Raw genomic sequence first — 27467 nt, 5'->3', positions numbered from 1 at the left:
CGTCAGGATATCCATCACCCCTCTAGTTAAATTACATTCTAATCTAATCTTACACAAAGTAAAGGTTTGGAGATAAAGCTTTTATTTTACTCCTACACCTACTAAGTATAGAACTGATAGTTTTGATACAAAAGATAGGAGAGACACGTGGAAAATTTTCCACAGGCATCTCCAAATTGTTCAAATATTTGTCAGTTTTAATTGATGAGTGTTGGGATGAACAGCTCAAATGGAGAAGTGTCTCAATTTCAAAACATATGCATCAGAACACTAAAAATGGAATAAAATGACCCTACTATCTATAGACTTTATTAATTTTTCTTTCCCTTGCTTTCTGGATTTGGATTGTAAAATGGAGATGAGGCCACTCATCTACCTCAGCCCTGCTCTGAATATTTAGATTAAATGAGAGCTGAATGTTGAGATACTATCATAAAAAAAAGGTCATAAAAGATGGTTGATGAGAAACAGGCTCCACCACAACCTTATTTAATGACCTTAGAATACTGTTTCATGAAACAAAGGACACACAGCAAGCTGTGGAGTGCTGTAGTAAATGTTATAATGGGATTGCTTACAGGAAAATTTTCCAGTGAGTGTATTAGCCTGCTTGCCATTCATATATGAAATTTACAGGTCAAGACCCAGAGAATCTGGGTTTATGCCAGCTGCTGATTTCTGCTGTCCCGTATACCTTCCGTTATACCTTCCAATAATCCCCTGATTATATACAAACAAACGTTTGTATATTGATACTCACAGTATGGGCTGTTAAATGCCCTTGAGTAATGATAGCAATGTATATGCTAGAATAACAGCATTTGGTTAAGAGGGAAGAAGGAAACCTCTCAAGGCATATTTTTTGTTTGTCTCCTATAATACTTAACTACCCCAAGAGGGAAAAGGGAAAGGTTTGGGGATACACTTTTTACCCTGCTTGACTATTTCACTGCTATTTGCAGTGCAGACTGCACCATGTCAGAAATACTGAAGGAGCAATGCTTGTTACCCTTGCACAAGAACACCACCACAGGCCTAGTAGGACATGCAATTTAGTACAGTACCTGCAATAGCTTGCAAGTGAGTGCAGGAAATGTATCCCACAATTCTTTGGTCCTGAGGTGTACTTCCCACTTGCACCTGGGAGGGAAGGAAGAAATAAAAGGGTGATTAATGGAAAAGCTCGTACAACTCCACTTCTACTGTGGCCGTGCAACCTCTGTACATGGTATTGGCCTTTTTTTCCCCCAGTCTTTCCATCTTGGCTCCATTTTGAAAACACACACACCTGAAAACCCACTGGCGACACACACTGGGGCTTCCTGGGGTCCCACTGCTGCTAGCATGTTGCCTCCCTCCTGATCACCACACCAACCTTTCTATTTTGATCTGCAACACATGTAAAATGTGCAATGTGCAATATGCCAAAGGAGGCTGGGGAAAAGGATGAAACATGAAATAAATACTGGGTTTAGACCATGTTTTCTCCATTCCACAGCAAGTTTTAAATTTTGATGGATTTTTTCCATGTTTCTACAAAGTTGTTAGGGATTTTTGCTACATCTCAGCAAAGTGTTTACATTCTTCAGTGCACAGCAGCAGCCCCCATGTCTGTCAACCAGATGAAAAAACAATGTGTGCTGCTGCTCTTACTCACAGAAGAAGCAGGGCTTCCAGGGAAGCTGGAACATAGTATGATTCCTCATCTGTATCACGCGCTACAGTCTTTTAAATATATATTTGCTGGTAAACACAGCCAAATGAGAACCAAGTTCTGATTTAGGTTTTTACCTCTATTGAAGGGTTTGGAAGCTCAGGACTTACATAGCTGCAAATCAGAATTTCCAGTGATTGGAGAATCAAGATTTGGTTTGAGGCAAGAAACTAGTTTAACCATATGGTTTCCCTCTTAGTTAACATGGCAACACTGCATGGACTACTAAAGGAAATGCCCACTGAGGAAAGCTGTACCCAGGGCTCGGAAAACAAAACCACAGATGACTCTTCTTCACAAGGCTTGGTTCAGATTTCATCTGACACCTCTAAATAACAAGCAGAGCTCCATTTCATACAGACACAGCTATGTCAGCTTGGTTTTCAACTATCCAAGAACCGTCTGATTCATTTTATAACTGGAAAGTCAGCTCTTCAGTGAGTGAATTTGGAAGTTATTTGTACTCAACAAACTTTCAGGTTTTGTTCTAACTAGCAGAGTATGTAATAAACAACTTGCAGTATTCTGTCCTCAGCCTGTTCAGTCCTCATTTAGACAGCTTTCCAAATGGGTATCGATGGTGCCGTTATTGCTGTGGCCATACAGTTCACCTGCTTCAGGGAAGGTGAAGGTAAACCAAGACAGGGAAAATACATGCAGTCACTGATGGATCCACCCCTAAGCCAGAGGATTCTCCTGAACTTGTAAGAGTGTAGCAGAGACTCAGAGGACATCCTGATCTGCTGGATGGCTGCTTGAGACTACTACAGATGCTTCACTATGCAGACCTCTTTCTTCCTCCCTCAGGGTGCCCCGGTGTGAATATGTTACAATGTCACAGGTGAATTAAAAGGATTGTTCTCTCCAGCTTTTTCCTGCAACATATGCCATTCCAATAGCAAAAGTGGGAAACCACCAATTTATAACCTCTACTATTTAGGGGAGGCAGATGTATCAATTATATTTTCCAAATGTTGTAACTCAGATTTTCTCTTCAACTCTGAAAACTATATATTGTAATGTCTGCTAGTTTACAAATGTGCAGTGTCTCCTGCTGCAGAGAAAAGTGTGTTGTATGTCTTTCTGTGCCACCTACTGTAACCGCACTGAAAATACTGCATGTAAAGTTTCCTGCCTTATAGCAAGAATGTGCTGTTTGTAATCCTGTTATTAACCACAACAGATGGAATCAGTGTCAGTGTCTGTATCCTAAAAGCATAAAAGATTTAAGTCTGAAAGCTGAACTTCCAAACATAGGCTACAGTTGAGAAAAAAAAGTCAGCTCAAACTGCCTTTAGAATTTCCTGTGCAGCCTTAATGGAGTGTCTTTAAAAGGCCTCATACTCATCAGCTAATTAATGCATAGCAGCAGCATCATTTGCATTAAGCACAAATAAATACACTGCATGCACTGTCCCTGTGTGCACAGATCCATACTAAAGTGGTCTTGGGATCTTTCACTCTCAAAGAACGACAAGAAATGGCCTAGAAAAAAGACTGACTGTAGCTACAGGCAGCTGGGTGAGTGCAACAAATGCCCCTTGGGGTTACCACCATGGAAGAACAGTGCCCCAGGACTCTGCACTTGCTGGAAACAAGGGCTGCTTTACACACCCCTTGTGGCGAAAAGGAGAGGGCCTTTCCTAAGGACTCTGCTAATTAAAAAAAAACCCACACAACTCAAAAGCAAGAGCTGAAGACACTAACATAATTAGAATTAAGGAGGTAAGTAAGTAACAGCGTGGAAGTATATGCAGAGCAGCTTAACTCCCACATTTCCTCCAATGTTTTTGACTTTTGGTTTGGGTTGGTTTTTATTGTTTATTTTGAGTGGTACTATTGATGTAAACCACCAACCACAGTCCTTCTGAGTATAACCTTAATGGAGGCAAATATTTGTGACAACTGCTAGGAGAGAAAACAAATACCTTTGCAGCCTTAGTCAATTCCCAGCTACAGCAGAAGCACTAGTGTATTAAATATGATCTGAAGTAAAATAGTAAGGAAAATGTAATTATTCAGTCTAATTTGGTGTTTCACAGATGGACAAGAACTGTGGGATGTGCAGTCAGGAAAAACACTTGACCTCTAGAATATTACAAGCTCTGTAATTCTGCACAAAACCATTCCTTTGTGTGGCCAAAGAGTGTAGCTACTTTTAGACTGTTCCATTTCCAAGGGTATGTTATGTTGCGGTGACTTGGCCCAAACAGCTGCGTGGCAGTCTTTCAGGAAGGCAACGCTGAGTGTTCATGTCAGTCTGCAACAGGGATTTGGCAGAAATGTTCCACTTCCATGAAACCAGGTCATATCACAAACAATTTCTGCTGCTTAATACAGAATAAAAACATCTAAATTCACATTTGCAAAGAAAATACGTGTAAGATGATAAGCCACAGTGGCTCCTTCACCATAAGCCTGACTTAAGTTCACCTCAAGTGTTTGACAGTAGCAGCAATGTGTCAATAATACATTTACTGAATTACCCTTCTGCAGGAACTACTTCAATTACAACTTTCTAAAAGTCATTGTATAATCTTAGTTGTGTCATAGATTAGAAGAGAAGCACATCTGTTTCTATGGAAATTTACAGAAAGGTAATATCTAAATGTATTTACAACTTGCCTATGTTTTAAAACAGGATAATTATTACAAGAGGAAAAAGTTGTATGTGTTACCCTGTTAAAATCTGATATTACCTAGAGGAAAAGTTAAAATAAAACATATTTGTGGTTTAATAAAGTGTTTCAATTATGCAACTTTGACAGAAACAAATGAACATTTTTCCATATTATGTTGAAATATGCAAAATATATTCCATTTAAGAAAAGTTAAGTTTGATTATTTAAGTTTGCAAAAGTTCAGAAGCTAGGAGTGGATTTGGTACAGCACTGAACGTTACATTTTGTTCGCTGTTGGGGGGGCATAAAAAGCTCCTTACAGATGAGAAAAGCTATTCTCTGTAAAGGGGAAAGCCTCCTAGGTTGTATTTGGAATTCAAAGCATCAGTTTCTACTGCTACATATTTACATTTGATCCCTCCCTATAAATTAAATAAGAAGCGCAAACCTGACAGCTCTGAACTTTTATGGGTAACCTCAAGTGCTTTTCTCTGTGCCGTAGCACCTCAGTACAAGCTGTTGGAGAGACCACATCAGCTGTACTCTACTGCACAAAGTGGTGTATATTTCTACAGTCGTGTATCAAAAACTTGTCCTGTGTCAACTGAGTAGGAGACTGGTATCAGGTAATACATCATGCTCATGAAAGGTAGCAAGTCCTCAGGGCTACAGCAGGAAGATTCTTGTTGACAGGAAGAAAAAAATGTAATGAGTAGCAACAGTTGAAATTTTAGAGCTAGAGTGAAGGAAATAACTTGAATTGCAATCACATTACTTGCTGTCATGAAAATTTTCTGAAGTAAAGGAAAAAATATGCACATCTCATGTTTACCATGTATAGCAAATATACAAAGCTGCAGACATAACCAATGTCTCTATATTTACACACAGTTCTGTTGTATCTGTATATCAAGAAAAGCATCAAGAGATACTTCACAATAAAAAACAGGAAAGCTACCTAAATACCAGCAGTGTTTCAATACCAGCTTAAGAACCAGCTTCAGACATGTCATTGCTGTGTTAATAAATGATCAGCTACACTTGGAAGGAAATGTTTTTTAATGCTTAAACATTTGCGCTGTGCCATACATGAGAAATCCCACTCAAAGAATCAAACTAGATTCTCAAACACTAACCCATTACACATAGACAAAACCAAAAGGTTTGTTGTGAAAGAAACTTAGTAACTAGAAGCTTCACATTACCAGGAGGTAGACACTCAAAAACATACAAAAGAGTTTCTTCAGTGTGTACTCTCCCATATGAAGGGTTCATATACAAACAATTCTGAGCACATGCCAGTGCTTCTTCCATCACGGTGAACAAATCCAGGTGTGCAAACCAGAAGAGAGCTCAAATTTTGGTGTACTCCTTGAAAAAGAGCTCCACAGAGTTTATTATCCCACAGCCTACATGTGACCAACAAAACCAAAGCTGGGAAGGGTAAATAATCTGAATGCAACATTGGGAATCCTTCAGAGAGATGGGATGCTGCAGAGAATCACTCTAGCTGCAGCTGTTACCATTTCATCACATCTTGGACTATAAATGAGCAAACCCCTTCATTTCATCAGCTTGACCATGAAGGTGTCAGTTTTGCCACATTTATTCACTGGAATAAATGTGAACTGATACTGATTCCTGTATTATTCCTGTGAAGAGGTTACACCTCCTATAGAGCTCTACGGCAAACAGCTACGGTCATGCCAAGAACCAAACTAAAGATGTTCATACTGTGAAGGAAAACTAGCCAGGCTGAAAAGCACCTGCATGCTCTGTGGGGAAACCCTTTCCCCTTAGAAATAGACACCAGAAGGCTGCATTTGTAAAGAACAGCATCTAAACAGGGCCTTGAGCTCCTTCGAAATGAAACACACCAGGCCAAGAACACTGACACAGCCTTTACAGTAGATGTGACTTACTCACCGTATGTGGCCAATACTGGTTAAGTGCAAGAGAAGCTCCATTAAAAATACAGAAGCATAAAGTTTAACTGAATTGCTGCAGACAAGCAAATATATGCACAAGGAGCAATACCTCCACACATGCTAGCAGTTCTGACCTTCTGGGTTTGGTGTCCCAAACCGTGCTGGTGACAGCACACTGCTTGTACTTCCCAATTGCAACTCCCATGGGAATATCATCATATGCAATTATAGTGAGCAAAGAGTAAGACTGAGAAAGAGAAGATAAAGAATTGTAAAACAGAGTTTATCTTTCTTTTCAGTACAACTTTTCCTTAATCTCCCAAATTATATCAGCTCCTCCTGGATATTTATCGCGATTTCAGCAATTTTCTGAGAGTCAGCACCAAGCAGCTAACTGGAAGAACCAGCCCAGCTGCGGGCCTGAGAGCTTGCTCCTGTTAGCGTTAAGATGCCGAGGAAAACTGAAACTGCTCCCATTAACAGTTCAAACCATCCTGACACACCAGGATGAATTGGATTAGTGGTAACATCCAAGAAAGATGTATTTTATTCCTGTACTTTGTGTTCTTTGTAGTAGCCTTCTGGTTAGCTTAGACCTAGTGTAAAAGGTCTATCTTATTTTTGGTACTTTGACAACTTGTGCCTTTTGCCTTCAGGGATATGTAAGCAGCTTCTAAAAAAGATGCATTAGTTAAATTACTAATTTTTTATTATACGTATGCTATTTAGGCGTGCTAAATAAAGAAATTTAAAATATTATAGAGGTCAGCTTAAAATTTGGTTTGGTGTACCGAAACTCTTTGTAGCCACATTTGCACTTGATTAGTTTAGGATCCTATTTTTCCCCGTCTCCCACATAACAACAATCACTTTTCCATGAATTCCGAGAATCAGTTATTTGGCAAAGCTTCCTTAAAGCTTGTATGTGAGGGAAAGTGGCTGAAAATTGGTACCACGAATGAAGGGCTCTTCCTCTTCTGAAGAGGAAGAAGCCCACATCTAATTCTCTCAAACCCGTATTTCATTCTGCACAGCAGTTTTAATTTGTCCCCGTTAATGAAGAAGAAAAAGACTGATTAATAATATTAACTACATCGAGTTAATATTAATAATATTAACTACATCGAGTGAAGGAACATGGTACAGTGCCATGGGAAGGTCTTGGTTTTTTTTAAAAAAAAAGGTCTCAGGCAGTTCATTGGACTCTATCCAGTTCCTGCATTAACATTTTATAGCAGAAACTGAACGTGGGAAATGTTTAGGTTACCCTTGTGGTTGAAATGGCACAGCTTTAAAGTTATCTAAATAAATTCATGAACAGCACTAGACATTTCTTTTATCCATCTTGGGTTAACTGTAGATTCTGGACAACTGATCAAGGAAAGAAAAATCTAACCACTGGAATTGCTGGATGATCTTATACTGAGGTCAGAAAAAAGACATTCCCCTTTTCTTTATAATCTTTGGGTAAAATAACTTCCCCTTAGTATCTTGTGCAAGTGTGGAGCTGAAGCTCCCCCTTCACTCACAGCCACAACACACACAAGCTGGCATGGGACAGTAAAGGTAGCTTAACTGCCCAAGCAACCTGCATCTGTATCAGTAGCATCAAAAAGGAGACTCACAGAAACTGGTTCAGGGAACCCTCATTTTACCTTTCAAAGCAAGCACCTTGAGAGCAGCAAACAGTAAAACCCATGATTCACAGCAGGTTTCCAGTCAGAGCTCCTGCTCCTTCTCCCCTCTGCTACTACCAGACCGGCTCTTTTGAAAACAAAGTTGAGCTTTGCACATAAAGCAAAGGTTGCTAGGTTTCCTTTAAGCAATGAATAATAGCATTTTTTCTGCACAATTACTGTGAGCCCTGAGAACAGCATTAATTTTCACAGAATTTGAAAAGTAAATCTGTTAATAAGCTTAAGAATTAATATCAATTAAACACAAGTTCTTTCAGAAATTTAGGAAAACCCACAAGACATTTTTTCCTTTTGATTTTGTTAGAATACTACTAGCTGTTCAAATGACGCACATCAGACTGTGGTTTTGGTCTTATGTTCACATAATTCTGTTTTAAGCAAGAATTCTTATTTTTGCTAAAATTCTTGGCAGATGCCAAAACCCAGAATAATTTCCTAAGAATGGTAGGAAGAACAGCCATCTACTCAATATACTTCCATATATCCCAGTCTCATTCCAAAACTTTTCCTCACTTAACAGCCATTCTGGGCTCCCCACCCCAAGGATGCATTTACATGTCATATGGTACAGGTTTATGTTAAAGCCATTACAGTTTAATGATAAGAGAGAGGCAGAATTTGTCAGCACAAGTGACAGTTTTTTTTCATAGAATGACAGAATCCCAGGTTGGAAGGGACATCAGGAATCATCTGGTCCAACCTTTGTGCGCAAAGCATGACTTTGCCTAGCTAGATGTTCCAGCACCCTGGCCAGATGAATCTTTAAAGTATCATTAGATGTATCAATTTTTTATTAGATTGATACATCTGAAAAAATACTGACAAGCTCTTCAGTTAAGGAGTCTCACAAGTTAAGGATGTTTTCTGGTTTTATGGCACTACTGCCCTAACTCTTACACAACGTCCCTGAAAGACAGCATGATGAAGGCTACACACTAATCCTTCAATCTAGACATCAATGTTGACATTTTGAAGCCGCCTGGTAAATTACAAACAGGTGGTGCATTACACACTGTTTGCTCAGCACTCACTGATACCTTTTAAACTAGATTTGACTGTACAGTCATCATCCGGTTTCTGAAAGGGACTTATATTTTAAAACTGCCTTTAAATTCATCAAACCACTGTGTATTAAAATCATGAGTGTGTCAAACCAACAGCTGCAGAGTAACCAAGAACACTGCAATCTGCATCACTTTATGTACAGACACATACAAGCCAGCTTCTTAGTTGGCATCACCAGCACAAGACAGCATGCGTCAGTCCCACTTCCATCCTCTCTTCTATAGCAGAGCAGCAGCAAGAGACAACTGGAGTTATAAACTCTACATAGCAGAATCAAGGGCTCTTTTTGTAGAGCATTTTAAATTAATGTGACATGCAAAGCTAGAACAGAGCCACACCAGAGTCTCCCAAGGGCCCAGGCTGCCAAAGTATGAAAATGGATTGGCTGATTTATGCATCTGGTAACTCCTCCTCTGAGGGTTCAGCAGCAACTTCTAACAGTGGTTTAACATTTCAGACATGAAAATATCACTTAGGTGCAAGTGACATTTCCCCCCTTCTTAGAATCTGTTTTTAATGTGATTGTGTCCCTCTAAATCTGAATTAGACCCTCAGATTGGCAACAGAAACATTGCTGGAGTCTGAAGAGATCAAAGTGCTGAATGTAGCTTAGTCCTCCATTTATGCAGAAAAATGGCCTTTACACAATAGCTACTCACAGCTTCTTCCTTCTATCTAACCTGAACATCCCCTGTTTAAGTTTAAACCCATCACCCCTTTTCCTATCACTACAGTCCCTAACAAAGAGTCCCCCTCCGACATCTTTGTAGGCCCCCTTCAGATACTGGAAGCCTGCTATGAGGTCTCCACACAGCCTTCTCTTCTCCAGGCTGAACAGGCCAAACTTTCTCATCCTGTCTTCATACAGGAGGTGCTCCTGCCCCTGATCATCCTTGTGGCCTCCTTTAGACTTGCTCCAACAGCTCTATGTCCTTCTTAATAGCTGTACACAAGAGCTGATTATTATTACTGCTACTAATTATAATCCTTGAGCTCTGGAAGTCTCTTGGGTAAAATAACTCTGTACGACTAAGCAAATCTCTCAAATACTTCCAAATCTCCACCTGAACTTAACAATCTAGATGGTGAAGGCAGGGCAGAGAAGAGGGAGGCAATGGAAAAATAATTTCCTCTTCACTGGAAACTGAACCTATTCTGAAAGGAAAAAATGTGTGAAACCATTGTACCTTGGCAGTAGGGATCTGTTCTGTGACACAACTCCTGCAAACAGTTTTGCCTTTTTGTTCAAAATAATGCAACTTTCATTAAATGTTTTGTTCCGAGACCTTTAATTCATCTCCTTATCAGTTATATTTGTAGTAAGGAGACAAACCATACTCTTTAATGAGTGCCAGTTTCTTTCTATGAATATTCTTCTGAGTCTGGATGTTAGGTCTTTCCTGAGGTTCAGAAAGATTTGAATACAGGCTTCGTCCTCCCAGTGAGTGGAAACATTAAGTGATTTTATCCATATTTTCATAATATGCACGCCTTCTCCCCTCACTCTTACTTTTTTGAACAACATAAACAGCAAGAGATGGAACTTTACACAGGGATGGAACATGTGCAAGGGGAGCAGCTTCGTAAGCACACTTCCAAAACAAAGCTCAACTGATGTCTCTGCTACTTCAGGAAAGGGAACGCTATGCTTTCCACATGGAGTTTGCACAGGGCAGAGGCCTAACTCTACACCACTTCTGAATGGAAAACAATTGGGAGACTCCTGCTCTGCAAGGCTCTCTTACTATCTTTGAAACCATACTGAGATGAACTCAGATGTAGGACTGGATTACATGAGTTAGATACATACAAAATCTAAAGAGGTGTCTAAAAGCACTAATAGAAGCTGCTCATTTGGAAGGGCTAGAACACCTTCAGCCACAGTTAGGATACACTTTGCTGGCTTGCTGTTATCCCAGTGTAAGACCTGGAGACTTCTGTAGTTAATGGATTGCTTCTCACCGGCTTGAAAAAACAAACCTGGCCTTAATGTAGCATTTGTCTCCGGAACCCACATATCCTCAGCTGTTCATTAAGCACTACATCGAGAAAACCTTTAAACCTATTTTGTTTCAAAGCTAAAATTTAATAGGTAATTCCTACTTTGTGTGTGTGTGAAAGAAATGACCAATGATCACTTACTGTACAATTAAGACAAAGGCATTTCATATCAGAACAAACTTAACTCAGAAAAAATATTTTAGGTATAAAGTACAGAATGCCAGAATGACACAGATGTGGAAAAATGGACTTTCAACAGGGCCAGAATTCTGTCATATTTAAAAGAATGTAATTGTCTTCAAATCTTCATAATAATTGGTCCCTATTCCCTCCTCAACGGTAACATTATTTAACAACTCAAATCCATAATTAAGCTCACCATCCCAGTGGAATTTTGAAAAGAGGCTTAATTTCCTACAAGAGAAATGGAAACACTGCAGTCTGCCTGGCAGCGGAGCAAAACAGTGACTCAGCAATGGGCAGCTGAAAGCAGATTGGTTTTAATCTCTTAATCCCTAATAAATGCATATGTTGAAGGGCAGCCCATGTGACCCTGGTAATGTTTACAGTGCACAACATGTATCTTCAGATTTTGCCTTTTATGATAAAAAAACCAAACTTCAGCTGTTTTATAAACAGCATGTCAAAGTACAGTATAAAAAGCTTAGACCCAATTTTTGGAAATTTATATTCAGATATGGATAGGCTTTTGTATATGTCAAATGTAAATGAAATACCAAACTATCATCAGACTGCTGATTCTAATATTTGCTTTCTTTATGCAAGCCACAATACCAACAGGTTTTGCCTTCTTTACGTATTACAAACAATGTGGGTACAGACCCCCCTGATCCTTATTAACAATCCATATTCTGAATGGCTGTTGATAGCTTTTGTTGAGAACTCATCAGCATATACTCCAGAAAGTACATACAGTGGGAGCACCTGATATATTTTGCTAGCAGTAGGAAAAAAAAAAAAATAGCTGGTTTTAGTTAGTGAAACCCATTTCAAACTGTGATAAAAATCACGAAATATGAAAACCAGTATTCTATGAGACTGTTGCATTTTTTGTCTCATTTACTCTTCTTTGTATCTCTCCTTAACAATTCTTTCACAACCAAGAAAGAGGAATAGCCATACATTTCACTGTAATTCTTTCAGTTTTAGACTATTGGCATTTGGACTTTCAATTGTCTTTTGGTTTTCACATAAACATATAACATGCGTAAGCTGGTTTCCAACAGTAATAATACGCATTGTTCAATACCGGTGTTATAAGGCTTAGAATTTGTGCATTTTATTAAAGAGGATTCTGTAAAAAAAAGAGACTAAAATTACATGAAAACTACTTCAAAATTTTGACAATTGAAATGATACTCAAGTTCTACCTCCAAAAGTCCCTCATTATTTCATGCACACATCCATCACTTCAGCACAGCATCTAGGCCATAAAACCTATTATATAAATTATACCAGGTAATCTAGATCTGAACAGTGCCTCTTCGAACTCTAATAGAAATGACTGAGAGAAAACAACGTAACTTTATAACTTGTCCCATAAACAGGGTCAGTATTTAAAAAAGGCTCTTACCTTGAGAAACAAGGCTCCCTTGGAAGCCAAGGAGTCTGTCCCTCTTCCATTGGGGTAACAGTGATAGGCAGCATCCATAACAGGATAGCGGCTGGCAAAAAGTAGACCACTGTTCACAAACTTAAAGCTACAGCAGCTGTGGCAACTGTAGACCCCAACATCATAGACAATGTATTCAAAATAGTGATGAAGCTGCTCTTTCAATTTCTCTGCAGCTCTTTTGTCAAACACTTCCTGCAAACACAGAAAGTCCAAGTTGGCAGGGAAGAAAGCAGAGATCTCATGATCAAAGGTCTCATCTGTATGTTTCTTTTTCCGCACTGAAGTCTTCTTCATGATTGAAGCTTTGTAGAGGAGCTTGTTGTTAACAGTGCTTTGGTCCACTGTACCATCCCCAACACGAACTTTAACTAAGGACTCTCGCGAGGCAGAGCAGCTGTCTAAACTGCCAGAATCTCCTTCCTTCTGTTTGTGGTTAGGTGTTTCTGAGATCTCTGCATCACCTTCCAGCAAGGGCTCTGCTGGGCCGCTGGCATGAGCCTGGCCATTGACAGCATCTGTGTCTGTATCTGACATGTGGCCATTATCCTCTCCATTTATGCGGACAATGCAAGACTTTTCTTCTCCCTCATTTGGCTCTCTGGTTCTGTCCTTATCTTCTCTACTATCCTCACCATTGTTTGAGCCAGAATTATCTCCTTTATACTCCATTGATGTTGTCCTTTTCATGCCAGGATTAAACGTATGATTAGTGCTATCTCCACCCTGGGGGGACACCAAGCTGCTAAAACTTGCTGCACTGATGGAGGTGTTGGTAGGAGAATCTATGTATATTTTGATCTGTGGTCTGCTTGCCCCATTTCGGATCCTCCGGCCAATCTCTTTAGCCCTAGCCTGTGTATTGAAAACATTATTAAATCTTGCCAGAGAATCTGGCAGCAGGCAAACATTAGCACTGCCAAAGCAGAAGCTCTTCCCGCTCCCCGCAGCCTTCCATTCAGTAAGCAGTGTGGCTCCATTGGCATGGTTCCTGTCTTCTAGTCTGGAGTAGATATACGGCCTTCTGACTGACTGGAGTGGGGACCATAACATAAAGCCAATCAGAGCAAAAGGAAGAGAGGCTACTAACAGTGCCAAGTAGATGGGAGTGGTAATAATGATGCAGAGGGCATGAAAATAGCATGGATCATCCGCTCTTTGACGTTTTTCATAGGTGGTTGGAACAAAAGAGGCCACAAGTCTATCTGCTAACCAGTAACATGGGAAAATTAGGCCCCAGGAAAAAGAATGCAGAACTGACAGAAAGCTGTTGGGAAATGGGGAAGTGTATAAAACCATTGCAACTTAATTATGACAACACTTCAGGGCCTACTACATGATGTCACTAGGTCAAGCATCCGTAAGAACACTGGGAGAGGTTTTGGGGAAAAAGGTCCAGTCAGGAGTTGTTTTTTTTTTTCCAGTGGGAGTCAGTAGCAAAACTTTAAGAGCACCATTTCACTGTGTTGAAGTAAAAATGAAACAAGGCCACTGTTTCCATCCAGCTTTTTGGCATCTAGGTTTGTCAGAGGATGTCATTGTTCACTGGAAGCTGCCATAATGGAACACTCTGGAGGCAAAAAGGAAATCTGTAAGAACAAGAGAGACAAAACGTACGTAACAGTTACTGAAATTTTAAAGATTTCTTCTTATCATTCTTGCCTTATAGTCTAAAATATTGCTCTATTTTTGGTTTGATTTGGTGGTTTTGATTGGAGTAGGGATCTAGGGCAAGTCCAACCACAGAGGACTGGTATTTCTGCAAATGAAATCAGTACATTGACCATTAATGCCCATCACTAGTGATGTCACAAAACACATTTCTATTATGAATTTTAGGCCTTTCATCAAGAAATATAATTTGGAGTTTATTTTATAATCCATTTCCACTAATATTTCTGTTTATTTATATTAGCTGTTTTCAGAACCTTTGCAAAGGGTGGTTAGGAGTTATCTCTAGGCTGCTCTAGAAAACTGTTATATCTTGTATTCTATCACTGAAGTTAATTTGCTTGAATTGCCAGAAGGCACCTTGTATTTAAGAGCAAAACCCATTTGTTTGCTATAAAATATAATTTGTGTTGCTGCACTTTTAAACAAAACTGGCTGATCTAAATCACTTTAAATACTCTTCATATGATTAAATATGGTTTCAAATTTTTATTTTTCAGTTTACTGAAAACAGTAAGTCAAACTACTTCTCATTAATATTTAAATATTTGATACTCGTTACCTATTTCAAGCTGCAGTCCAATTTCATTCAGCTACAGCCCACAAAAACTCCTGATATGATCATAGAATCATAGAATGGTTTGAGTTGGAAAGGACCTTAAGATCATCTGGTTCCAACCTTTCTGCCATGGGCAGGGACACCTTACCCTATGATCTCCTATTACACATTTTTTACACACACTAAAGCAAAATATAAATTAATCATAATTAGCATTATTGGTTTTAAATTCCATTTTTCATCTTTGAAGGAAACAATATTAATTGAATATATCAAATCAGAAAAACAGTTTCGTATCTTCCCTATGAAGACATATGATGTCTTTCAAAAGTTGTTTTAACAGTTGGGAAATCATGACCTGACGTATTTAGAAATTGCCATGATTAACCATTCACCAAGTAAGTAAAAGTACACCGGACCATGCTTCAAAACCTATCTTTAGTTTTGACATCTTGGAGAGATTAAATTTACATATGCATGTATTTATTAGCACAAGTTCAATTAAAGTTTGGGGCCCTCAAGAAGACAAACTTAAAGTACATATCAAACTACTATTCCCTTAAAACATTCTGCAGGGCACTCAGAGACAGAAGGGCATTTCTGTTTCTATCTAACAGTAAATAAAACAGTGACATGAGGCATAGGAGAGAAATACTGTTTTACAGAGAAATGCACCTGAGAATCAGAAGAAAAATGGAATTTTTCAGTTTTCTCTCACCTTTAAGACTTCTGCTTCTTCCAACAGCACTTGCAACTGATTAATGTTCCTACTGTCAGCATATTTCTAGATGTGGTACACATGCAATACCAGACTGTGACACATTGAATACTGTAAAAGTCAGAAGCAGTAAGGAAGGCATTAGAATACATCGCTTAAGCAGCTCTATTCTTACCACACCCATTTGTTGCTTATTAACAATAAGAAAATTCTCTCCTCAGTCTAGATTCCTGATCAGCGGGACTAAGAGTAGTCACAGCACACCAGATTTGCAGCCATCTATTTTTGGTAGGCACCATGGCAAGGAAGAATTTTAATACAGGAACAAATGAGGATGAGATAGTTTTACAGATATTTCTTCCCAGAAGAGGAAAGCAACCTCTGGGCAAGCGTTAGTCTGAAAAATCTACTAAGGTGGTGACAGAGGCTCATAACAAAACCTGACTGGGGATAGGAATGAAATTCTGAAACAGAATAAGAAAAATCAGGTTGGGTGGAGACAAGATTATGCAGACCTTCAAAAGCAAAACCAAACAGTTGGTATCAAATACTAGAGAGAGGGAAAGTCAGCAAACAGATGCGTCAGAAAGGATGGCAGCTCCCCAACAGAAAGATGCTTTTAACTTGCATGAGTCCTGGGCATGTAAGGAAAGCTGCATCTCAGAGATCTGATGTAGCATCTTCCAAGACAGCAATATCATACATATACTGATATCAGGAAAAGATGGACAAAACCTGACCACCAAGCTGTGTTACTGCATCCACACGCAACGACCTTTCCAGTGTCAGGATAACACCCCTAATACTTTTAATGGGATATAAGGTCCTGTGTATTTTTGCCCTGATGTTAATATTTAGATGGAAATCAGAACGACTGGATCAAGGGAGGGTGGATTTTTTGTGGTTTTTAATTATTAGCTTAGCATAACTTTCACAACCTCACGCAACATGTTTGAGTTTAAAGAAATGAGTGACTCGTCAAGTGCCAAATAACAAATGCTTGGCATTTACTCATTGCCAAAGGCATTTGGGGATGCTGGTAATAGAGAGAAGCCTAGCAGATTTGTTTTTCTAAATGCTTTTTATGATTTTTTTAGTAAGAATGCTCAAAAGAGACTTTAGCGTCTACATATCAGATAAAAAAAATAAAAAAAACCAACAACCCAGCCAACAACTTAAAACCTGTCCAATTACGTAATTATCATTAGAAACGAAAAAATTGTAAAGAACTTATTCTGTTCTGTTGGGAGCTTAAAATGCATTATAAAAGCCCTGCCTAGTCACAAAATTGATCAACAGACCAGAACAGTTCATGGGTGCCAACAGTGCTAGGGGTGAACAGAACACTGTGGTTTGGGTAAGTGAAGCAGGAACAGACTGCAAACACTGTATTCCAGCTTTCAGTCTAACCACCACTCTGGTGAAATCTGCACTTGTAGACTGGAAGATCAATTTAACTTTTACTATTTTAAAATAACACACTAGAAAAAAATGCAGAACTATAATGGATCTGTAATAATTCATCTAATTAGGTCTTCTAGAGATAAGTATTTCTTAAGTATATGATGACAGGGTGTTACAAGTCCTAGGAAAATGTGACAGCAAGTGACAGTTTTGTAAATATAGTAGTCAATGCTTGCTCAATGATGTGACAAAGTATAGAAAGATAATCAATCCAACATAACTCATGCTGGTTCTGTTATGGACTGCAGCATCAATAATTACAAGATAAACTGCTGTCCAGCAAACAATACAATGCTCAACTAAAGTAGCTTCACAAAAGCAATTATCCAGATTACAGGAACATACTAAATTATAGGAATTTATGCTCACTGCAGATCCAACAAGCTATTGTATTAGTAAAAAAGGAAGAAAAATGAATGCAATCAGCAATCCTTTCACAAGATAAGATACCACAACCAGTGTCATAAAGCAAATTGGTTCAAACTGGGGTCTGTTTTAACAACATACAGCAAGCATGTAATTCTTTGTAAACACTGAGGGCTGAATGATGGTTCAAGGCTGTACTGGTAACTTCTATACTTCCTCTGCTTTAAATAGGGATAGTACCTTTGAAATTCAGAAATTTGCTGGACAGTTTTTGACGATGTGCCAGCTGAAGTGGGGAGTGCATTCTATCCACTTTATTCTATGAATTCTAATAGAATTGTCACAGCTAATGGACAGAACAGCAAGTTTTAATATGATAGCTGGAGAAAAGAGAGGAGGGAATCACGAGCTACATATCCTTTAAGTTTCTGCATATTACACACAGAAAACATTGGCACATCAAGGCCCTAATTAAAAACACTCTTCGTAACTATAATATTATCCTATGTTATTAATCCTGTAGATGAAGGAAACCGCACAATTTACCACAGTTCTGTTATGGACTCACCAGCATTTACAAGAACATGACCTAAGCTCCCTACTGTAGTCTCTTAGCTACATCCCATATGCATGCTAGTGCCTCAAAGCCACCCAAAAAGAGAGAACTAAGAGAGTCACGAGACACGTTTTATCTCAGCAAGATCTTAAAGAGTGAGGAAAGGCACCACGTGAGTCAACTGCAACTTGGAAAACACGACGTCAGTAATGTCTACTCTAATGCAATGGTTTAGATGGAGGCTAAAGCTAAAGTGCCTACTTCCTTGTGATGAAGGGTTTTACTTGGTAATCCAATGTTTTATTCATAGGGTTTTGAGAGATTAAGGGAGAATTTAAGATATTGCAATGAAACAGATATTTTTGTATGCTACAAGCACATAAACTGCAGTTGGGTTTAGTTGGTTTTATTATTTTGGAATCACAGAATCATAGAATATTTGGGGTTGGAAAGGACCTTAAGATCATCTAGTTCCAACCCCCCTGCCATGGGCAGGGACACCTCACACTAAACCACGCCACCCAAGGCTTTGTCTAACCTGGCCTTAAACACTGTCAGGGATGGAGTATTCACAACTTCCCTGGGCAACCTGTTCCAGTGCCTCACCACCCTGACAGTAAAGAACTTCTTCCTTATACCCAGTCTAAACTTCCCCTGTTTAAATTTTAACCCCTTGTCCTATCACTACAGTCCCTAGTGAAGAGTACCTCTCCAGCATCCTTGTAGGCCCCCATCAAATACTGGAAGGCTGCTATGAGGTCTCCACGCAGCCTTCTCTTCTCCAGGCTGAACAACCCCAACTTTCTCAGCCTGTCTTCATATGGGAGGTGCTCCAGTCCCCTGATCATCCTCACAGCCCTCCTCTGGACTTGTTTCAACAGTTCCATGTCCTTTTTATTTTGAGGACACCAGAACTGCACACAATACCCCAAGTGAGGTCTCACAAGAGCAGAGTACAGGGGCAGGATCACCTCCTTCGACCTGCTGGTCATGCTTCTTTTGATGCAGCCCAGGATAGAGTTGGCTTTCTGGGCTGCAAGCGCACACTGCCAGCTCATGTTAACTTTCTCATTAACCAACATATCCAAGTCCTTCTCTGCAGGGCTGCTCTGAGTCTCTTCTTTGCCCAACCTGTAGCTGTGCCTGGGATTGCTCCCACCCAGGTGTAGGACCTTGCACTTGGCATGGTTAAATTTCATAAGGTTGACATCAGCCCACCTCACAAACATGTAAAGGTCCCTGTGGATGGCATTCCTTCCCTCTAGCTGAGGGGACACCACACAGTTTGGTGTCATCGGCAGACTTGCTGAGGGTGCACGCAATCCCACTGTCTATGTCACCAACAATTTCCTAAGTGTTTAAAGACTAAAAAAAAAAAAAATTATGCCATCATAGAACAGCTCAACTTTAGTGATAGCAAAGACATCAGGAAAGGTTTCAAAGATTTTTATGATTATAATTATGCCCAGAAGTACGCTAGAGACATCATAGCTCAAAACTGATGTTCCTAGCTCCAACGTAGCTTTTGAACTAAATAAAAGACAATACAAGTCAACAAATGATGGAGGAACGAAAGAAAAAAACAACACATTTCACAATATTAAGGTTATATGGACAGTCTAGAAATGGTCAGAAAAGTTTTAACTTCCCTTTTCTTAGAAAACTCAAATACATTTTCAAAATCAAGCAACTCAAATTTCTTCAAATTTGCTAATATCTCAACAGATTTTTAAAATACATGTAAATCACTGCAGTTATTTTTTAAGAATAGAATAAAACTGCTGAAGTGACTGACTGATTTGGAAAGTTACTTTATGGGTAACTTCACATAATAATTCACATGTATCCATTAAAACTAGTTTTTCTTGAATCCTGACGATCGCTTGCTCTTCAGTAAAAGTCATAGCAGTACATATCTAAACCTGGATTCTAGAAAAGCAGTTTATTTAGACTGCATTGACTTCCTGTTAGCTCTATTTCATTATTGCCATTGCAATTGCAGAGAAGTACAGCTTACAAGAATGCTACCATGCACCACGCAAACCAGCAAAAAGTCGCGTTTGAAACTGAGAACAGGTAAAGATCTGAAGGAACTGAAAATTCTCACTCAAGCTTTCTTCCTTGCTTATTATACAAACCACAATTTAATCTCTGCTTTCCTCCACAGTCTCATCTGGTTTTGCTCCCACACACACTTCACACATTCTTCCTTTCTTCATTCAGTCTCTTTCCCTTGATTATTATTATTCATGCTTTTAAGTATAGGCCAATTGAACAGTTACCTACTTTCTGGAAAACAAAATACTCCAAAATACATGTGAACTGTTTTCCATGCTTGATTGACTGTAATTACAGAGATGCAGGGTGCCAGTGGCTCTAATGGAGACACGTCCATGTTCCCTTGTGATCACTTCCCAGCTGGATGTTTAACTGAAATCCTGTCATCCTGTACAGGACTCAGTCCATGAAGCATTCCAAGATGTAGGGTAAAAGATTTTTAAGCAACGTTTACTGGCTCACCTTAACTTTCACTTCAGTCAATAACAATTTAAAGCTTATGAAAATACTAGAAAAACTTAGTAAAAATATGGATCCACTATGATAGGAGAAGTTGAGTTCAGTGTATTACTGACAGTGTTGAATAAAAGCAGTATCCATTCATCTAAGGATGTTAGAAGGAGAAGGGAAGGAGGAAAGTGTTTTTGCACACTTGCCATTGACATGTTCATTTACCAGTTTCTCCCTAGACCTTCCTCCGTCTTTCTAAAAAACACAATAAAACATTGTCTGGTGACTCTGCAGCAGGTCTCTTATGTCCATAGGCTGTTATCAGGCAGGAAGCCATAATAAACAAGCTGTTTAGTTTAACTGAACTAACCTGTAAAAAATATATTAATAAGTGTGAGCTTACAAATCTCACTGAATACCACTGATGTCAGCAGTTAAGTACATGTCTACAGGGGAAAAAACCCAAAACGAAAGACAAACCCATAAACTCAAGCCTGGGGCATATTTAGTAAAGTGCAGAGTTGTGATGGTGAAATAGGATCCACAGTGACAAAAGTAGCTCTGTCTCTCTGTGGCAGCCTGCCCACAGAGAATGGGAGGTAGTAATAGGGCTTATGTGACAACAGATTGGCTGTAGCTGGGTCTCCTTCTTAATCCACTCCTCCACCTTAGCAGACAACCTAAGGTTCAAGCTGGGATAGTATCCCATGTACTTCCTCAACCTAAATGGGAGTTTTTCTATCGCAGGGCTGAAAATTTGCTTATGGTGAGATTGTAAAACTTGTTCTGTGCTTTACAATTAAGTCTGGCATGGCAACAGACTCTCATTTCCAGAAGCATATCAATTTGGTAGTCCCAGATCATATTCCTAGGCCAAAACCCATACCCATACACCTTCTGCTACCTAAATTAAATGAGATTAAATTTTAAATTTAAAACATAAATCCAGTTATGTTAATGTATGGAAACACATATTAAAAATATATCTAACACATTATAACTAATTGAAAACCACAAAGTGTGACAGTTTTGTCCCTTTTTTCTTTCAAATGGATGGAAAATTGAAGATGAATTCAATACTGTAGAAAACAACCAGTCTATACAGAGCTACACACCAACTCTGCTAATGGCTCCCAGAAGGCCCAAACCAAACCCAGAAACTCAACTAATCCAACTCCAAATCCTAAAATACACCTCCAAAACTTCGTGCATTCTGTTGTTTGCAACCATGTTGCCAGTGCACGGATACCAGGCTGCAAACATAAGCTGACTAGGCATATACATACCATATGGGAAGTTCGAGACACAATCACATATTGCCAAATTATTAATTCATATTAATGCCTTAGGAATGGTAAGAAATGGAACTAACAGCATATCCTCTAGTGGCTGAAAATAACAGCATATACTTCATACAGCTTTAAGTTTTCAGAAAAAGCTTAGCTATCAGGCAAGATTTAAACAAAAAATAAAAAAAATCATCTGACCACTTGGTGATCTCACTCAGCACCTGGAAAGCTAAACACTCTCTATTTTGAGACCTTATTTGGTGTACTTCAGTAGTGAGACAACTGCAGCACACAAATTCATGAATCTGTGACACTGAGCTCTGTTTATACAATAGAAATGGAATGGGCTCTATTTACAAAATCACCTTTTAGTGGGCTTTAGCCTCCTATTTTACAGTAGCTGGAGTAACTGAATAATGGCTAAATAAATCTGATCTTTGTAGATAGTTTGTTTAACAAATATTAGCGAGATGGAACAACATCAGCTTTTGGTGCCCAAGACAGAATTGGAGATAAAATTTTTCCTACTCACCTTTCACCATGTGAAACCTCACAAGGCCTGACTGCAACTATGCCTAGGCCATAAATCATCAGGGGACACAGGCTCCCTGTAAAATTAAAAGCTGTACTTTCTCAAGCAGCACTTTAAGCCTTCAGGCTTCTGGTTAGCTCAGTATGGCTTGATAGAATTATAAAGTTAATCAATTTCCCCCAGAGCAGGTATTTTTTTATACTTCCGAAGTGGTTCTGAAGAGCTGGCAAGGAAAAGTTCTCTTAGCCTACAGTAAATCCAAAACAATAAATACCTGTTTTTCTGTAAAAAAGAAAGCTCACCTATAGTTCTCAAAATAAAGAAAACTAAAACACAACACAACTGAATTAATACACAGCTACCCCTATAAAGAAAATTAAAATACATTTATTCATGTTCTGCATATGGAAAATTGAAAAACTAAAGCCTTTGTAACTTAAGTTTTCATGGAAACCCTGAAAGCTCACTCCCTAAGTCACAAGTTTCTGCCCTGCTGACAAAGGTGTATTTCCTCAGGATCCACAGAGAGGAAATTGTATGGTGGATAGTCAAAAGAATCAGCATTCCTCAAAACTCAATATGTAAATAATATTCCTGAAAACATGTTGCCATATCAGCCTCTCTGAAAAACATGCAAGAATTCAAAATCAAGATGTTTTTAAGGTTAAATTGCTCTGAGACTGGCTGGGTATTTTTGTCACACAGTTTTCAAACAGATAAATACGCATCTATTAAAATTCTGGGGTGGGAAAAAAAAAAACAAACCAAAAAAAAAAACAACCAGCCAACCCGGAGCACTCACTTTCATCTTTGCCAATGTGGCAACAGATTCAAGCAAAAAACTGTTTATTTATTTGTAAATCCATTTCACTGTAATGAACTGGTAGACTGAAGCACACCAATCCTCTTATATTTGCATTTCTTCTTGCAGAGTAAGACAAAGTTAGGAATGTATGGTTTTTTTAAACATACTATCCAATCACTTTGTGCTCTAAGAAAACATTTGTTTCCACCTTTATATAAAGCATGGTTGAATTCTTCTCAGATATTAAAAAGCTACTTATCTCTCAAATACTCACAAATTAAGTATTTAAACCTATAAAATGTCTGGTGATTTGTCTCAAAACCACTCCTAAGGAAGCAGAGAAAAGATTTTGTGCAGGTTTATTCTAGGAAGCCTCATTCCATGTTGTAACTATGAAACTCTTTACTGTTTGGAGTAATATGCTCCTTTCTGTTCTACTGTGTACCTCTGGAAGAACAATACATTATACCTAATAAGACCCATGCCAAGGATCTGCTTACTACCTATTTACTTACTGTACTAACTGCATGACTCTGCTTCTGCATGTTTGTAGACACCCTGCAGCATTTTCAAAAATCTGTTTATTAAGCATTAGGGTATGCAAAAAGCACTGGTCCTTCCTGTTCCCCTTCCAACCCATCCTGACAAAATGTGAAACATGCTCCGGATGTTCTGGACATCTTCCTGGAACAGGACAGGAAGCAACATTCAGTCCCAAAGCATCCTTTGAAGTATGCTAACACAGCCCTCTTAAGAGCCAGGTTTCTAGCACTCTCCACTAAATTGCCCAAGGATCTCCCAATTTTCTGCTGGCAGAACAGAATCTGTCTCACGTTTGAGTGCATCCAGCTCTTCAGGTCCCATGTTTTAGAGATTCGTATTCCACATACATCGCTATGGTTTTGTGCATGAGTTCGGGGGGTGGAACTGGTAGAACAAAGTGAATACAAAATCTGGGGTCGGGGCGAGGTAGAAAGAGGGGAATCTTTATTACCAATTCAAAAGATTTTGTATCTTTAAACAAGAATAAAGAGAAATCTCATTTTGTAGTCTGGACAAAATTATGTTTAATCTGTAAAACACCCTGAAATATCAAAATTGTGGCGGTGCTACTGAAAGTGGTCCACTTTTAGAAAAGAAAGAAACTATGCTAAATACAGAACATTCTAATACTTGCGCCACTACATCAGAGAGCACCATAAACCAGAAAAGAACCTGTGAAGAATTTAAAAGGCAAAAACCAATCTAGAAGTGAAAATGAGCAGCTACCCTATGCATATGTACATATAAAGCTCACCTTACTATTCTGTGGACTTTTATTTTCCTTAAAAATACAGTATCCGCTTGTTTTTTCTGTTATGACATGCATTTGTAAATATCAGAACAATCTACAGATATTTATTTCACATCCCTGACCCCCATTTTTTACTTACTCTTGCAACTACAATGAAATCAGCAGGTGTTTTAGACCCAGAAGGAGCAGGAGGGACAGAGTAGTTTATTTACATATTTAAAAGGAATCCCTGCAGTGTTCCCATGTGATCACCAGCAGATGATGCCTCTCTCAGCCATCAGCAGAAATAAATTTGTTTAAATATTTAATATGCTTTTAAAAATTTCTACTGAATCAAACTATTAACATTTTTCTTATTGTGACTGAAAGCAAAATGTTTAATTGAAACAGCTATTACTTAATAAATAACTAGAAGCTGTGTGGCATGGCATTTCCAGGTTAGATCTTGATCATGATACTTCATGCATAACATTTCCCATATACCAGAATGACAGACAAGTCTGAATAAGATCTCAATCCAAATAATAAAATTTCAGAGAACCAGAAGAGTTGACTCGAAACCCCTGTCTAATATAGACAACTTAATCTCAATATCACATTTTGGAGACAAAGCAAGTATCCTACACTCTCATTGCTGCCTTTTACTCAGGCCTGTAAGCTTTACTGCTCTAACTGTTTAGCAACTAGATACTGCAAGTCAGTACTGCTATCCCACAGGAAAAAAAAAAAGAAGAAAGAGTGCACCAAAATTTGGTCAAAATGTGCTCAGAGAAACAAAATGCTGCACTGCTGTTTTTTTCATTTCCACCAGATCTCAGATGCATATTCACAGTGCAAGCAACTTATTTTAGCTTCAAAAATATTGGATTTAATAGCATTTACATAGCCAGTTCTACAGGGCAAGTTAAGCAAGGTTTTGCTTTTACAAGACCTGCATCAATGTATTTGTCAAGTTTGTTCCATTCCTTAGACTGTGCAATCCATTATTGTCAAAGAGCATTCTCAGACATGTACAATTATGTATAAATTATTAGGGTTATGAAAGTGCTAAGAAGCACAGCATTCCACACAGCAGAATTGTTAACAGCAAAGCCTAAAGCTGGAAAGACTTGCTGCATCGTTCAAACCCACATAGTCTTGTCTTACTTCGCACTGTGATTCACTACAGTATTCAATTTTTAAGAGTCATTTTGTAGAGCAGAAATACATTCCTAAAAAATTCAATTGTCTTTACTAGAAAAGCAGGCCTCTGTATGTTGAAGATTTGTGATCTTGGAAGTGAATCTCTTCAGCACTGAAATAAAATTCATTGCTAATGTAAGTTTGCATTCTCTCCTGCATGTAACAGGACAGTTGTCAAAGAACAAGGGGTAAAGTCATGGAATGCTATGTTTCTGATACTTTTAATCTCCTTGGCATTGAGTTATCACCACTACATACCTAAGGTTGCCACATACAAATATGTCAGTGTTTATGAATGAGACAACTTCAGTGATGACACAGCAAACGTCTGTCTGTTGTTTTGTTGGTATAAGTTATTTTTATTAGCTATTAGTTGCATTTCTACCTCTCCTAACTGCCCCTTGCCTATGCTACACTTCACAGGAAGTAGTTACTGGAGTATTGCAGGTAGAGATCCCATCTGCTTGTTGCCCACAGCTTGTACTCTTGAATTGCTGTTAACAGAACTACTCACAGAGGTAGATTTGCATCAGTGGAGCAGTGCACGCTGGAAAGGAATCAGAGAACTGTTAGACCAAATCACATTATTTATATGATTCTCATTATTATGCACCCCAAATTTTGTGAGATTTGAAGTGATGCAGAGGGAACATACTGTTAGTATCTTACATAATTCATCCTAATCACTTAAATAGGTTCTTAAGACATCATCCCCCGGATGCCTGCTTTTGAAGTGTTTAACGAGGTATATATAAGAAGGGTAATAATTATAATGGGGGTGTAATGAGCTTTACTATCAACGGGAGTCAAAGTACAGTAGATTTTTATCTCAGATAATTATTGCTATGTGCAGTAAGCTCACCAGCAAAACTTAAGAAATAAAGCCTCTGGATTACCTCTAGTGAAGGGAATTCACAGAAAGAACATTAATTTTTACTCTGAATTCTGAACACTTACATGTGTTCAGCTGATAAATCAAGAGACCAGAAACCTTGTGTATTGACATACGGCTATACAGTACAGCAAACAAAGCAGAACTTCGAATTCCAGTGTGTCTTGGATACAGGTATCAAAACCACACTTATGTCTATGCAGTTTAGCATAACACTTTCCACACCAGAAAGACAACTGATTGTAATATGATCAAGAGAAATAACTGCCTTAGCTCCAAGTAGGAGACTACTATCACAGAGATACCCAGGGACAAGGATAATCCATAAGCTACACAGTTACTCTGAAATGAGTGACCTTTTCCTGGGGAAGAGAGGCTATTTACAAGCCACATTCATTCACTCTTCAGCTCTACAGCCAAAACAACCACGAAGTTCCTAAATACTGCTGATGCATTTTGTACTAAATGTTGTTTTCGAGTTGGCCAGTGCCTGTGCTGAGACCACTGAACTCCCAGAGGATGCTGAAAGCAGGTACCACCAGCTGGTTACACTATTCATTCTGCTTAAGAGGATTATTGATCTGTTTTGATGGGAAATACTACTGGGTAAAAGGTCACGAGACCAGCACATGCAAGAAAAAGCCATTTCATCCTCCCAAAGATAAAAACCTCTTGTAATCATATAAAATTTTGTGTTCTGTTTTTTTTTTTATTCCATGTTCCAGTTTTCCTAATGAATATTTTTTCCTTTGTATCTCAGACCTTATTATGCATTTAAAAAAATAATTTTGTAGCTGAGATCAAAATCACTATCTGCAGTTAATATTCTGAAACTAATGGAGAATTACGGCTGGATCCACTAAGGCAAAGAGGCCCAACTGGTGCGCGGTGAAGACAGTAAGACTTTGCTGCTTGCTTAGCTGATAACACAGCTTGATTTTCAGCATTATGAGAGTTTAAGTAAACAACTCA

At 38.7% G+C, this 27467-nt stretch overlaps 1 protein-coding gene across 3 annotated transcripts in view; it reads right to left on the bottom strand.

Annotated features, from left to right (window-relative positions):
- SMPD3 (sphingomyelin phosphodiesterase 3) overlaps positions 1-27467 on the bottom strand; it is a 106448-nt gene that overhangs the window by 19955 nt on the left and 59026 nt on the right. For all 3 annotated transcript variants that reach the window (XM_062609156.1, XM_062609155.1, XM_062609157.1), the window contains exons 2-3: positions 12621-14248; positions 1065-1140 (exon numbers count right to left, since the gene is read on the bottom strand). In XM_062609156.1, coding sequence (XP_062465140.1) covers positions 1065-1140; positions 12621-13958 — 1414 coding nt within the window. In that variant the 5' untranslated portion in view covers positions 13959-14248. The remainder of the gene's footprint in view (positions 1-1064; positions 1141-12620; positions 14249-27467) is intronic.

This window comes from Pezoporus occidentalis, unplaced genomic scaffold (assembly GCF_034315485.1).
Source record: "Pezoporus occidentalis ecotype Australia unplaced genomic scaffold, CSIRO_AGI_Poc_V1 ctg135, whole genome shotgun sequence".
Taxonomy (NCBI): Eukaryota; Metazoa; Chordata; class Aves; order Psittaciformes; family Psittacidae; genus Pezoporus; species Pezoporus occidentalis.
The sequence above is the reverse complement of the archived record's forward strand: the minus strand, read 5'-3'. Positions and strand labels throughout refer to the sequence as shown.